The 14963-nt window shown below is 46.6% G+C and overlaps 1 protein-coding gene across 3 annotated transcripts in view; it reads right to left on the reverse strand.

Moving 5' to 3' along the window:
• Wwp2 (WW domain containing E3 ubiquitin protein ligase 2) overlaps positions 1-14963 on the reverse strand; it is a 152277-nt gene that overhangs the window by 67829 nt on the left and 69485 nt on the right. For all 3 annotated transcript variants that reach the window (XM_013071519.3, XM_004842933.3, XM_087204873.1), the window contains exons 5-6: positions 10365-10502; positions 8346-8442 (exon numbers count right to left, since the gene is read on the reverse strand). In XM_013071519.3, the coding sequence (XP_012926973.1) occupies positions 8346-8442; positions 10365-10502 (235 nt within the window). The remainder of the gene's footprint in view (positions 1-8345; positions 8443-10364; positions 10503-14963) is intronic.

Raw genomic sequence — 14963 nt, forward strand, 5'->3', positions numbered from 1 at the left:
TATTTTATCCCATTTCCCCCCTCAAGCCCCCTCCCCTCCCTGTGTACAAAAGCTTTATTTCCATTTTTCCCTTCTATTTTCACTTTTTTCTTGTCCCTTCCTTCCTTTCTCCCTCCTTCCTCCCTTGTTCCCCTTCCCATTTGAACACTTTCTTCCCATTTCCCAACATCTATTACACATCTCAGTCCTTATTTTCACATTCAGTTTCTCACATCAGAGAAACAATGCGGTATTTAATCATGTGTGTCCAGTTTATTTCACTTAAAAGTTATGGTCTCAAGGTCCATCCATTTAGCTATAAATGTCTGAAGCTCATCCTTCTTTATGGCAGAGTAGTATTCCATTGTATAAAAAACCCACATCTTTATCCACAAGTCAGTTGATGGGCATTTGGGCTGTTTCCAAGATTTAGCTATTACAAACTGCTGCTATAAACATGGGTGTACATATATTGCTATGATATGATGCTTTCAATTCTTTCAGGAAGACACCAAGAAGAGGTATAGCTGGGTCAAATGGAACCTCTAGTTTTAGTTTTTTGAGAAATCTCCACACTGATTTCCACAGTGGTTGCACCAGTCTACACTCCCACCAACAGTGGAGAAGGGTTCCCCACAGCCCCTCCAGCATTTATTACTGGTTGATTTCTTGATAGCAGCCATTCTTTCTAGAGTGAGATGGAATTTTAGCATTGTTTTAATTTGCATCTCTTGAAGGACCAGTGATGTTGAATCTTTTTTCATATATTTATTTGCCATTTCTAATTCTTTATCTGAGAAGTGTCTTTTTATTTCAGATGCCTATTTTCACATTGATCCCCATCTATTTTAAAAAAGAACAGAAAAAGAAAAAAACATACTAAGCATACTCTTATCATAAGAACCAGCAATCACATTCTTTTATATTACCCAAGTGAGCTAAAAACTATGTCCACACAAAAAGCTGCACACAGATGTTCACAGCAGCTTTACTTATAGTTGCCAAAACTTGGAGGCAACCAAGACATTTTTCAACAAGTGAATGGATGAACTGGTTCATCTAGAAAATGGAACGTTGTTCAGCATTAAAAGGCAATCAAGCCATGAAGAGACATGGAAGAAACATAAACGCATACTACTACGTGAAAGAAACCAATCTGAAAAAGTTACATACTGACTCCAAATATACAGCATTCTAGGAAAGGCAAAACTATGAAGTGAATCAAAGGATCAACGCTAGGGTCAGGGGGAGGAACAGATGAAGAACAGGGCAGTGAGACTATTCTGTATGACATCGTAATGGTGGACACGTGTCCTTATGCATTTATCTTAATCCAAGGACTAGACACCACCGAGAGTAAATCTTAACATAAACTGAGTGACAATAGTATGTCACTGTTGGGTCATCATTCTAATAAACATCCTTCTTTGGTGGGAAATGCAACAATAGGGAGACTACTCATGGGGCCAAGACACATACAACTCTTTGTTCCTGATGTTCAGTATCACTGTAAACCTAAAACTACTCCTAAAGAAACTACAAACAAAAACAGGTAGGCATGGTTGTCAGGGAAGCTTAGGCAGCAGGACTGCAAGCTCAAGCCAATTCTGAGCAACAAAATTAAAACAATTTGAAAAGAGGGGAGATGTAGCTCAGTGCAAAAGTCCCAGATTCAGTGCCCAGCACTGACAAAAAAAGAGAGAAAGAAAAAGGACAGAAGGACGGACAGACGGAAGGAAGGAAGGAAAGGAGGAAGAAAAGAAGACAGGTGGCAGGCAGGATTTGGCCTCCAGACCATAGTTAGCTAGCAATCATCTCCAATATCTTACCTGCCAACACTGAGAACACCAAGTTCTCTTATTCTTCCTTGCTGTCACCCATGCTGTATACAGTATTCTACCCACAATGATTTCCCTGACTCCTGCTTCACTGGTCATGCAAACTCCAATGTTCAGCTCAAGTGTGTGAGGTGGCCTCCAAGTCCCCCAGGTAGATTTAGGTAAAGTTCCCTTTCGTGTTTACACACAAGCACTATGGCACCCATCACAGGGAACTGCGATTGTCACCAAGTATCTGTCTCCTGCAAGAGGTAGTCCTGGCTGTCAGGGACCATGACTTTTCATCCTTTTGTGACTGCAACCCAGCTCTGAGCCTGACATTCAGTGTGTGTGCGATGACCACTGCCTTCAACTGCAGGTACCTGTCTTTCCTTCCTTTAGTTCCTAACCAGTTTTCTCCTGAGGTGCATATAGAAGAAAAATTACACAAATACCTATGCAATAAATCTGAGTGAATATATCATAATGTGCCATATATCATTTTAAATAATGCATACTTAACAAATCAGTGTATAAATGAATGTGTGAATAACCTCCACAACCATTTTTCCAGTGGGGCCCTTGCTCAGCCTCCATCTGTTCCACACATACTGACTGCTCCAAAGCCAGCCTGCAAGCTCCCTATGGCAGGGCCTGGGTCTCAGTTATCACTGAATGAATAAATGAATTACACGAATTCCTTTCTCTCCTCTAGCAATCGCAATATGCCCAGAGCCAGATTTTAAGGAGAGGCTGCCCGGTGGGAGGCCTAAATGGAAATGGTAGGTTGCTAAATTCAGTTTCATGCTGACAGGGTGACATCTCCAAATCCAGTGGCCTTTGGTCATCTCAATGGAAGAAGGGATGGCAATGGCCAGTGATGACTGAGAGAATGGCTTGGTGCCTCAAAGCTCAGCTTCTGACTGTCCCCCTCTTTTCCTGTCACTTTGCTTCCCAATTCTCCCTGGCCCTCTCAGGACTTCCTGAAGTGTTCCCAGCAGGCTCACACCCAGCTGGGTTTATTTTTCTTTCCTTTCTGGGATAGGCTGTCTGCAGACAGAGCCGATGAGCTATTTAGAGCTCACCAGAGACCTTGGGGCTTTACAGGGCTCCAAGAATGTTGCTCTTTAAAATCTTCAGAGGTCATCAATGCCAAGGCAAGGGAGCCCATAAATCTGTTATGTTCTCACAAAAAAGAAGCATAAAGGAGGGAGAATCAAAACTATCACAAGAGGTCCTGAAACTTTCACATGTTAAAAAAAAGCCACAGGGAGGGGTAAGTTGGCATGCAGATTCGGAGCAGCCCTGGCTAACGCGACAGCTGGTGAGGCGCCCAGGCAAACTCAAGGCCTCCAGCTCAGCACACCTTACCAAGCGCATCCGTCACACACTCTTACTACAAAATAACTTAAGTCCATATGCACATAATGAAGGCAAACAACATGTTTAGGCCCTGATATCCAGCGGCTTAACCAAGATCTCTTACACCATTTTCACATCTATTAATGCAAAACTTAATGAAGCTAAAGCAAATTAAACACATTTTTTGTTCCATTTTCTGTCTGGCTACGGAAGCATCACAGGGATTGGACAGCTGGTCCCGGAGGCTACATTTCTCCTCACCTCCCTCCCTTCACACAACAGTCAGGGAAGGAAAGAGAAAAATTGCAACTGACCAAGAATTAGCAAACCACAAGGGAACTCAGACATTCTGGCTTTCCAGTCTGCAGCCTGGCCTTGCACAGCCATTTCCAACCTCAGGGTGACTTCAAGAACCCAGGGTCTTCCTCCTCCACACCCACCCCTGGGCCCCTCGGCTCTCTGAGCCAGTTGGCCCTTGAGACATGGGGCAAAGGATGATGGTCTCTCTGCAAACCCCCACCTGCTCTGTCCCTAGTCCTCTTTCTACACAATGATTTCTTCTCCCTCATATTTTTATTTGCCTGTTTCATAAATCTGTCATATCACGAAGACTGAACTTTCCATGGAAAGCAGAGGCCATGCTCCCAGCAGCCCTTGTGTGAAGTGTGCACAATGCCAGGTAGAGACCTGAGCAACCTGAGCTGACTCACGCGAGGTTCCCAAGACTGGCTTCAGTCCACCAAAATAACCAGAGCACTGAGGGAGCCCAGGAGGTGGTCTCCACACCAACACACACTTCCTGGGGGCCTCACAGAGCACCGAGTAAGGACGCTGTGCAGGATGGCACACTGACGCACAATCCCAGCATGCACCACAGTCCACACTGCCATCAGACCCGGAAAGCATTCAGCCAGTTCTCTAGTGCTGCTCTGATGCGGTACCTAGAGGGGACCAGCTTCACCTGGAACCCACTCCCCTCAAATTCCAAACTAAATGCTAGGGCCTGGGGTTTCTGAGGGACAGCAGTGCAGCCCAAGAGGCAATATGGTGCATCAACTTCTAACCACTGGCAACAAAATCACACATAAAGACTTGGTGGAATAAAAGTCAGAGCCCCAGCATGCTGGAGGCTGTGGCAGGAGGATACCAAGTTTGAGCCCAGCCTGGGCAATTTGGCAACTTAGGGAGACCTTGACTCAAAATACAAAATTAAAGATAAAAGAGCTGGGGATGTAGCTCAGTGTGAAGGCCTGGGATTCAATCCTCAGTGTTACCAAAAAAAAAAAAATTTTTTTAAAGTGTCTGTTGCTAGGTGTGGTGGCACATGCCTGTAATCTCAGCTACTCAAGAGGCTGAGGGGGCCGGGGATTTAGCTCAATGGCACTACACCTGCCTCCCAATCAAAAGGTCTTGAGTTTGATCCCTGGTACGGGGCGGGGGGGGGGGGGGTGGCGCTGAGGCAGGAGAATCACAAGTTCAAGCCCAACTTAGGGAACTTAGTGAGACCACGTCTCAAAAATTTTTTAGAAAACTAAATAAAAAGGGCTGGGGGATACACCTCATTGCTCCCTGGGTTTGATCCCCAGTACTACAACAACAACCAAACAAAGTGGCTATTATCAAACCTGGAAAAAACTAAAGATCTAAAAACTGTCATGCCAGGCATGGTGGTGCACGCCTGTAATCCCAGTACTTGGGAGGCTGAGGCAGGAGGATGATCATGAGTTCAAAGCCAGCCTGAACTACACAGGGAGACTCTATCTCAAAACAAACAAAAGAAATAAATTCTGTCTTCCTTAAGAGCAAACAGTAATTTTTCCAACCCCAAACCAGTGCCGTTTGGTTTCCTTAGGTTGGTAGTGAACACTTTTTTACTACTGTTGAAGTATGTATCATGTGAACACAAGAATACAAATTCAGTTTTGTTTGTCTGTTGTGGGGTTTTTTTGGTACCAAGGATCCAACTTGGGACCTTACACTTGCAAGGCAGGTGGCAGCACCACTGACTAAATCCCCGGCCCACAAATTCAATTTTAAAAAGAATAAAATCAACACCAGGGACCCACCAAGCAAGCAGGCTAAGAAATAATGAGACCTTAGAAATTTTGTGCCCTCTCTTCATTATACCAATCTCCTTCCCCCAAAAGAGAGCCATTCTCCTCCGATTTCAGGGCTCATTATTCCCATCTGTTTTTACAATTCGTTGTTTTATTTGGTCCAGGGACATACTATGTTGCCCTGGCTGGTTCTCAATTTTTGGGCTCAAGCAATTTTCTTGCCTCAGCTTCCCAAGTAGTTAGGCCTATAGGTCCATGCCACTGTATCCAGCTACCCCATACTTTTTTTAATTTTACCACCTACGAAGACATCCATTTTGCTGGGGATTTACCTCAGTAGTTCTGCCACCTGTCTGCATTTTAATTAATTTTTTTTTTTGAGATAGGGTCTCACTATATAGTTCAGGCTGGCCTTTAACTCACTATGTAGGCCACCCTGGCCTCAGACTTGTGGCACTCCTCCTGCCTCATCCTCCTGAGTGCTGGAGGTGTCTGCTACTATGCCCAGCTACTTTTTAAAACTTTATATAATGGCATCATACTATATACATTTTTCCATGACCTGCTTCTCTTGCTCAACATAATGCTTCTGAGATTCCGCCATGCTGATGCACCTGTCTTTCTGTCTTACGGTAGGACAGAATTCCACTGTAGGGGCAGAGGACAAGCTATGGTAGTACTCTAAAGTCAGCCAGACCCTCTGACTGTGCCTGAGTGAAGGCTGTCTGCAAACAAATGTGTGAACTGTGCCGCAATCCCATGCTGGCTTCCACGAAGTGGAACAGGTAGGGGAACAATTATAGATGCTCCCCGATTGTTCTTTAGGAGCTTGGCTGAGATCTCACCCCAGCATGGAGGCCTGAGGCCTTGCTGTAGCAAGCAGAAACTTGGGCAGATGCAGCCCTCAGTGCAAACTCATCCCAGTTCCAGCTCCACAAAGCAGGAAAAGAAGGAGGGGCTGCTTTGTCCAGAGTCCTCACCTTCAAGGGCACAACAAACACCTTTGTTTGATCACAGTGAACAGCACCCAGGTCCAAGAAAAACCTACCCTTCAGACAGCAAAGCTAAATACTTAGTCTAGGAGGCAGCAAGCCAAAGGCCACCAATCTCTGTCCCAGGAAGCAAGGACAGCCCTTGAGTCTTAAAGGTTCGACTCACCATCTCCCACCATAGACCTTGAAAAGTGCATCATTGGCTGTACCTCACTTCTCAGGTTTTGGGGGTTGCAGGAAGGGATGCTGCACACAACAGTCCAGACATGAGGAAAAACCACTGCTGCCTTCACTGAGTCACTTCCAGAATGGACGCGAGACCCTCAGACTGACTCAGTTCGTTCCTATAATAACCTTGGGAAGCAGGTAATATCTTCTTTCTACACTTCAGAAAACTGGGGCTCCGAGAGATTTAGTGACTCCTCTAGCATCACACAGCAGGTAAATGACAGGACAGGCTTTGATCCATCCTCTGATTCAAAAGCCCTACACTCTTTTTTTTTTTTTTTTTTTGGTACCGGGGATTGAACTTGGGACCTTGCGCTTGTGCAGCAAGCGCCAGAACCACTGAGCTAAATCCCTGGCCCAAAAGCCCTACAACTCTTATCCAGCAGACCAGCTGGAGCAGCACGTGCACAGGTGACCTTCACACACACAGAAGGTGCTGCCTTAGGTTGCGCTGAGTGGCAGCCAGGTCCGTGTGAACACAGGTCAAGTGCCAGGCTCCCCAAGAGGGTGCAGGAAGGCACTGTGCCCCACAGTGAGCCAGCACTGAATGTCTACCATTTTCTGCTGAGGTCTAGCTGCTGTTTGAAGAGGAACAATCCTCTACAGGGAGGACAACAAAGAAGAGTTATCGGAATTTAGGAATTTCAAGGTTGATCAACTAGAGAAATTCAGAGCCTAATAAACAGATGGAGAGTTCAGGTCCAAACTTGTCAAGAGCTGCCTTCCAGCCCCTGTCCAAGTCCAGCTAAAAGACCAAGAGAGCAGTTACTAAACACCAAAGCTCAACAGGTGTCCCTTTCCCCCAGCTGGTCCCTCCTGTCTGGACCATGCCTTTGTGGACATGGGATGAGTCAGTCACACCGTCGGTCCCAGTCCCGCACATCTGACAATGGATCCCATCTTGTGAGCCATCTAGCAAGTCATGGAAAATACAGCTGGTCCTCAGGCATCAGGTGACACTTCTGCAGACTCAGAGAAGAGACAGCAGGGAAATGGACCTCAGTTTCTATGGACAAACGTCCACCCTCTCTGGCCCCGATAGCTCCCAGTCCACTGCAACCTAGTAAAGCCATGAAACAGCCAAATCTGGAGAAGCCGACAGCTGTCCTTGGAGGGACCTGTCAAGAGGCTGTGGGCACTGCCTGCTATCAGGCTCCATTGTTAGAGAATTATCCCTCGCTCCCTGGGATTTGCATGAGGGGATTTTTACCAGTTACCCTTTCTTGGTAGGTGATAAAGATTTATGAAGTATATGCATAGGATTCTTTTCCTTAAAATGTCTGGGCATTCTGTATACTGTAATAAGCATTAAACAAAGAAGCAATCCCTTCCTTCATCTCTCTCAATGTAACACGCTTAAAGCTATTCAGTTGCTTTGCCTTTAACACAAGTTGTACCATTAATACAGATGTAAGATGGGAATTGTAATCAATAATATGACATTACTCGTGATATGAATAACAAGTAAAATATAACTCAGACTCTAAGTGTAGAAGGTTTTAACCAACACTCCAAAGGGAACCAAGAACCACGCCCAATTGTAGAAATGCAGTCAGGAACTTTCACATCCAAAGAACTATGCTGTGAGTACTTCTATGTGTATCCTAGAAGGGTAACTGTAGCCACCTCAGCCCTTTATGTATGAAAAAGCAGTCAGGGTCTCTGATCAACAGGTGCTTTTATCTAAACAACCAACCTACCCAGCCCCAATCTTTATCAAGGAACCATGGAGCCTTCTAAGAACCCCGAGTTCTACAGTCAGCTCTGGAACCCCTTCACATGGTCAATCAGTTGTAAGACCTCTGAAATTTGCAGCAGTTTCTGACATAAGTTTCATGACATTGCTTAGCCTGCTTTCAGTAGCTTCGAGCATGTTCCCAGCTCCTCCTCATCAACAACAGGGGTCTTACCGGGATCTCCCACCAAAGCAGTTTGTGCTGGTGGACGGGTGCCGGTTCTCTGAAGTTACACTTGACCCGCTGGACTCTCTCGAAGGCAGCTGTGATCCTAGAAAGGGGATCAATCAGAAGCAAGGACAGAAATGTTGAGAAACTCAGCCCTTATTTGAGAATTGGATTCCAGGCCCAGAACCCTGTGTACTGGGATCACCTGTCAGGATGCAGTACGGACATCTCACCAGCTGCAGGCATTGGCACGAGAAGGAATAAGCACAATCGTGTGAGATTTGATTCACACCATGACACAGGGGGCTTAAACCCAGGAAACCGCTTCTCTTCTCCAAGACACCCAAGAATATCCATGGCACTAACAAGAAAATTGCCTTACACATCACGTGAACGTGGGCCTCACGAGGGTGAAATCAGATGCTAACATGCAAAGTGGTGCATGCCTGTAATTCCAGCGCCCAGGAAGCTGAGGCAGGAGGATCAAAGTTTAAGCCCAGCCTAAACAACTTAGTGACTTAGCAAGACTCTGGCTTTAAAAAATAAAAAATTTAAAAGGGTTGGAGATGTAGCTCAGACCAAAGGCCCAGGTCCAATCCCTAGTACTGCAAAAATAAAAATAATAAAACAAAAAGTCAAATCACACCATGATACTTTTACTAAAATCACAGCTTTCCTCGTCTCAGGTGAGGGCCGACAGCCTCTCCGTGGTCTCCAGGCAGTGTGACGAGGGTGGACCGGCCTCGTGCTCCCCTGATGCCGATGCCCAGGCACCTCTGTCCCACTGCAGACCTGGCCACCCTGCTCCCAAGGACCCAGCCTGCCTGTCTGAACCCCTCACAGCCCAAATCTCAGCATCCTCGGAGGACCCTTCCCTGACACCCCAGCCTAGGTGAGATCCCCCAGAGAACAGGCATCTCAGACCACTCTGTGCTTTCCCTTCCTAGCCTCTGCCACAGGATATGGCATTATTCGTGTTTATTCACTTGACATCTGACTTCTCCTGCCCCCACCATGTAGGTTACGGACTTCGAGGAATGGAAATCAGGGGAATGCTGCCCACCACCACCTGGCTAGCACTGGCCGAAACCCTGGCACACGAGAGCTGTCCAATTATGTTGGTCTGTGCCAAGTGAGGGAAGGACACTTGTTCTTCTCTGGACACTAATAGGTCCCCAAGTGCTGTCCAACCCACTAGAGGGGTTCTGGTCAGTAGTCCAACCAGTCGCTGAGATGCCACCCAACTGTCCTTGAATTAGAATGCAAACTTCACCCTCTTGAAGCTACAGAAAGCTTGTTTAGGGCCTGAGAAGTGCCACAGTTACAGTACATCTAACAAAACATTTAATGGGAGGGCTGGAGATTTAGCTCAGTGGCACCACACCTGCCTCGAAAGCACAAGGTCCTGAGTTCAATCCCTGGTACCAAAAAAAAACATTTAATGGGAAAAAATATGGAGAAACCCAGCTCGTTTCAGACCTCAGACTTCAGGGAAGAATTTCCTGCTCCACTGAAAGGTGACTAATTTCAGACTAAACAAAAGAAACAAACTACCAGCCTTCAGGACAGAGCAGGCGACACTCCAATTTCTCTGCTTTGGCCTGTCCTTTGCCAGCCTGCACCTCTAGAGCCTGTGCAGTGCCCTGCCAACCAATGCCACCTCCTCAAAACACCTTCAACCACATCAGGGTCATAACTGGACTCGGGAGAGGAAAAATGGGCCAAAGTCACATTTGCTAAAGATGTTTTCTTTTCCAAAGCCCGGGAGGGATGAAAAGATGTTTTTCTCTGCTTTCAACATGAACAATAACACACAAAGATGTGACATTTATTTTAGTCCTTGATCAGAATGCAGTCCTTGAAAAATCACATGGTGATTTTGATCGGGAGGTTAAGAAGAGTCAGGGCTGGCTGTGGGCTAAGCAACCACAAACCCTCTAGACCAGCAGCTCGCGGCACAGCCTGCCTCCTCCCGCCCGGCCCGCCCTGTCCCGGCACAGCCTTGGAGAGCAGGGCGGCACTCACCGTCTGTCACAGCACTGCCATTAGGCATGCTTCCCAGGTCAACACTGGGCCCGTCCAGGAAAATCGTCAGCTCTCCGCCTGACACAACACTGCCTTTGTTCTCCGTCTGCAGGTTCAGGGTCAGCTGCGTGTTCTCCACTGTGGGGCACAAAACGCAACATGGGTGGACTAAATCATATGCACCCCAAGTTCTGATTAGGACCTCCCATTCCACCTACTCCAGGTCCCCTGGCAATGCCTGCCTCATCTTCCAATCTGTCCCGTGCCATGAAAAAAAGAATAGGAAAGAACGTGTCTGATGGTGAATGTTGTTCTGTTAGGCTGGTAGGAAAGAATTGCTCATTTTTTTTTAAACATTTTATATCACCAGACTAGGTGCAGGGCTGTAAGAAAAAGGGGGATAAATGGTGTACAGAAGGTAATGTTGGTCATGCCCACAACCCACAGGAAGAATTAAAAGAAGAGAAACAAGCCAGGATCCCCAAGGAAATGCCAACAGGAGTCCCCTCTAGAGGAGGAAGGCAGAGGCCTAGTCTCTTCTTAACTGAGTTAAAAAGTACTTCTTGCCCTGGACATGGTGGTGCATGGCTCTAGTCTCAGCACTCAGGAGCGTGAGGCAGGAGGGTCACTGTGAGTTCGAGGCCAGCCTGAACTCCATGGCAAAACCCAGTATCAAACAAAGAAAAAGGCATTTCTTGTTTTGTTTTGGTGCTAGGGATCAAGCCCAGGGCCTGTGCATGCTAAATTTGTGCTGTACCTCTGGCTACACCCTCAACCTCAAAAGATATTCTTAAAATTTTTAATCCCGCCAAACATAGTGTACACACCTGGAGTCCCAGTTACTCAGAAGGCTGAGGCAGGACAATCACAAGTTCAAGGCTAGCCTGGGCCACAAAGTGAGACTTTGTATCATAAAAAAAGACTTTAATCCTACAAATGTATCATTTTTTAAAATAGGGGGGAATTTTAAAACCGTCAAAGCTCACTAGCATCAAGTCACCCCCATCAGTCCTGGAGAGAGACCAGGCTGTGTAACTGAGGTGAGGCCCAGCTCACCAGACCACCAGGCAAGTAAGAGATGGGCAAGCACGACAGGAAACGGAACAATTCCATAGGAGTAGAAGCACGAAACCGGGTAGGCCAGAGATGCCCGTACACACCTCAGCTCCACCACTCAGCCTGGCCACACCGAACAGTTTCAATCCAGGGAAATGCTCTGTCCCCGTCAACTGCTTCCTCCTGCTCAGTTCCTCGGTCAGGGCCATCAGTGGTTCCCGAGCTCCCAAGTACTGAGCTCCCTCACTCCGGGAAAGCACCGCAGGTTGGAATTTCTCTCCTCCCCTGCCCCGCACTCAACCCACTACTTCATTTTCCTCCTCAGTTGCTGCTGTGTTATTAAAAGCTACCTTACCTGTTTTCAAAACAAGGCAGGGGATGATAAATAAGTTGTCTCCATCAGCCCTAAGGTAAATTTGAACTCTTTCTAGGGATTACCTCCTCTACTCCCAAACAAAATAACAAGCCAGCTTCAAATCTAAGAAACAGAAAGCCAGGTGTGGTGCGCACACCTGTGATCCCAGCACTTGAGAAGCTGAGGCAGGAGGATCACTGTGAGTTCAAGGCCAGCCTGAACTACAGAGTGAAACCCTGTCTCAAAAAAAAAAAAAAAAAGAAAGAAAGAAAGAAAAAGAAATAGGCCCTCAAAAGCATCACAAAAAAAAATCTGAATGGATGCCAGGATCTCTTCCAGTAAGGTAGAAGCCAGGTAGCCTTCAGCCCTCCTAAGCATCTCTACTTCTTTAATCTCTCTTTTCGCTGCAGGAGCTCTCCAGCCCCTTTGTGTGCCTGCCCTGTTCAATGTCAAAATGTTTCTATAAAGTAACACTTGTAATTTGGAAGCTGGCCAGCTCCACTCCTTGATGTGCGTCCACAGCATCAGGGGCGGAGCCTCTGGTCCATCAAGTCCATGGGTGACTGCAGTCCAGTGACAGTGGTCAGTGCCTCCTCGTGAGATCCCAGGCCAGCTGAGCTGCTCCCAAACCCTGACCCACTCAAACTGGAGGTGATACACCTTTGTTTCTTTCCTTGCTTTTCAGTGGCAATGGGGATTGAACCCAGAGCCTTCGAATTCACCTATAGCCCCACACCTTTTTTTATTCTGAGACATGGTCTCACTTACATTCCCCAGGCTGGGCTCAAACTTGTAATCCTTCTGTCTTAGCCTCTAAGAGTAGTGGGATTCCAGACTAATGCCTCCATGCTCTGCCATTTGCTTTTTAAAGTCAGGTCGGCTGGCCATGGTGGCACGTGCTTCTAATCCTAGCACTCAGGAGGCTGAGGCAGAAGGATCGCTAAGGCCAGACTGCGTTACATAATGAGTTCAAGGACAGCCTGGAATACCCAGCAAGACTCTGTCTCAAAAATATAAAAAAGGGTCAGTGGAAGAACAGGAGAAAGAAGGAAGGAAGGGAGGGAGGGAAGGAGCGAGGAAGAGAAGCCTCTCCACTCCTATCTCCAGGTGAGGTCCAGCACCTAAGTCTCAGGCTACACACCCCGGGGCAGGGGGGCTAAGTGGGCAGGCGCTGTGAGGCACCCCAGGTTCCAACCTCACTGTTACCTAAGAGCTGTGCGGCAATTAACAAATTTCTTAGCCTGAGCATTGGCCTGCCTCCCTCTCCAGGCAAAATAGGAGGAGTCACAGCACCTCTGCACAGGACACCTGGAAAGACCTCAGCAGCCCCAAGTAAGCTCCTAAGGAGCTGCAATTTCTGTTTCTTCCTGTTGGCTTTCCTGGTTTTAGACTAAGGAGTTCTGATTTCTCTTGGTCTAACTTACTCATTTTTTGTGTGTGCTGCTCTTGGCCTTTCTGAGGCTTCTTTTTGGATTGTGGCAATAAACTCCTCAGAATCTTACAAGGTAGGCCACACAGCCATCAGGGGTGAACTGCCTTGCTTCTAGGACACCCCTGAAGGCGCCGAGCCTTGGGTTCAGAGCAGCACCGTTGGGACGGCTCCAACACGGGCACTGGAGAAGGCCTCCTGGCGTCCCTTCCTCCTGTCTCCGAGCCCCTCTGTTCTCACACGGATATGGGGTGCTTCCCCAATCCCCAACAGTAAGGTGGAGGACACCAAAGCTGCCAACTTCACCCCACGACAGTCACCTTGCACCAGTCCTCTGACAGAAGCCACAGGGACAACCTGAGCTTTCGTCCCCATGTCTCATCCCACGGCTCCCACTTGGCTCTTTTTTTTTGGTACCGGGGATCAAACTCAGGACCTTGTGCTTGTGAGGCAGGCGTCAGTGGAACCACTGAGCTAAATCCCTGGCCCCCTACTTGGCTCTTCTATCTAATTTATCCGACAACGTCTCAGCAGTGTCCTTACCTCAGAGGCTCAGAGGTCACTCTGCAAGCCTTGGGGACACACTTTACCTTCAAGAAGAGCTAGTGGGGGTGGAAGGGTGTCTTTTCTCTTTAAACATCTGAAAATATAACCATCCACTGTTTTATTTATCAAAAAGAGAGCCAGAGGGGCTGGAGATTTAGCTCAGTGGTTCTGCTGCCTGCCTCGCAAGCACAAGGTAATGAGTTCAATCCCTGGTACTAAAAAAATAAAAACAGAAATAAAAAAAAATTTTTAAAAGACAGCCAGAGAGACCCCTAGCCGTCATGATCACAACCAAGTGATCAGTTGGTGTCACTAAGAACAAGTCGCCTGATGGCTTACAGGGTGAAGCACACAATGTCACTCTTCAAGTCCTCTTGCTAAATGCATCTGACCTGAATCTAATCAGGTCTCTAAAGCCCAGGTCACATGAACTAAGGGGCAGAGAAACAGACTCAATGATACCATGAGACAAGCAGACAGATCCAGGGTGCAGAACACCTCCAGGCTAACTCTCCTGGGTGCGTGAAAGGTCAGTGGCGTTAGATACACTTTTATTTCTTAACAAGGGAGGAAAGACTCTTCTAGATTTAAAGAAAAATAACCAAATGGCACACAAAAATTTTTAACTCCTTGGTTTGAAAAAAAGTATATATTCTTGGGACAACTGAAGAAATTTGTATACAAACTAGCTATTAGCTGTTGTTTGAAATTGTTAATTTTAGGTTCAAAATCAGTACTATGGTTTTCTATAAGAACATTCTTATTCTTAGGAGATGCAAGAGTAGATTATAATACTTATTCTCAAGTGGTTTTTATAGAATAGGCTGAAGATTTTAGAAATAAAGGGTCACGGTAGCTTCCATTTACCCTCACATAGTTCTGGTTTACAAGAAATCCACACCGCCACACGCACAGATGTGGCAAAGCGCTGAGTGTGGGGTCTGGGAGGAGGGAGTGTGAGTGTCCACTGCACTTCTCCTTCAATACTTCTGTATGTCTGCAAATTTCACAACAAACAGTTAGAAAGGGTTTTTTAAAAAACTGGCCGGCTATTAAAAGATTAAACTTCTGAGAACAGAACAGCCTATTATTCTCCTTTAAAAAAAAATCCTGAGCCAAGGGATCCCTACAATGCATAATAGGACTAAAGAAACCATTAGCTAATTGAGTGACAGACTTAAGCACACAAGGAGGCTGAAAGCTAAGTGTGGCT

Source organism: Heterocephalus glaber, unplaced genomic scaffold, assembly GCF_053883595.1.
Source record: "Heterocephalus glaber isolate CG9 unplaced genomic scaffold, H.glaber_assembly_v1.0 deba00000071, whole genome shotgun sequence".
Taxonomy (NCBI): Eukaryota; Metazoa; Chordata; class Mammalia; order Rodentia; family Bathyergidae; genus Heterocephalus; species Heterocephalus glaber.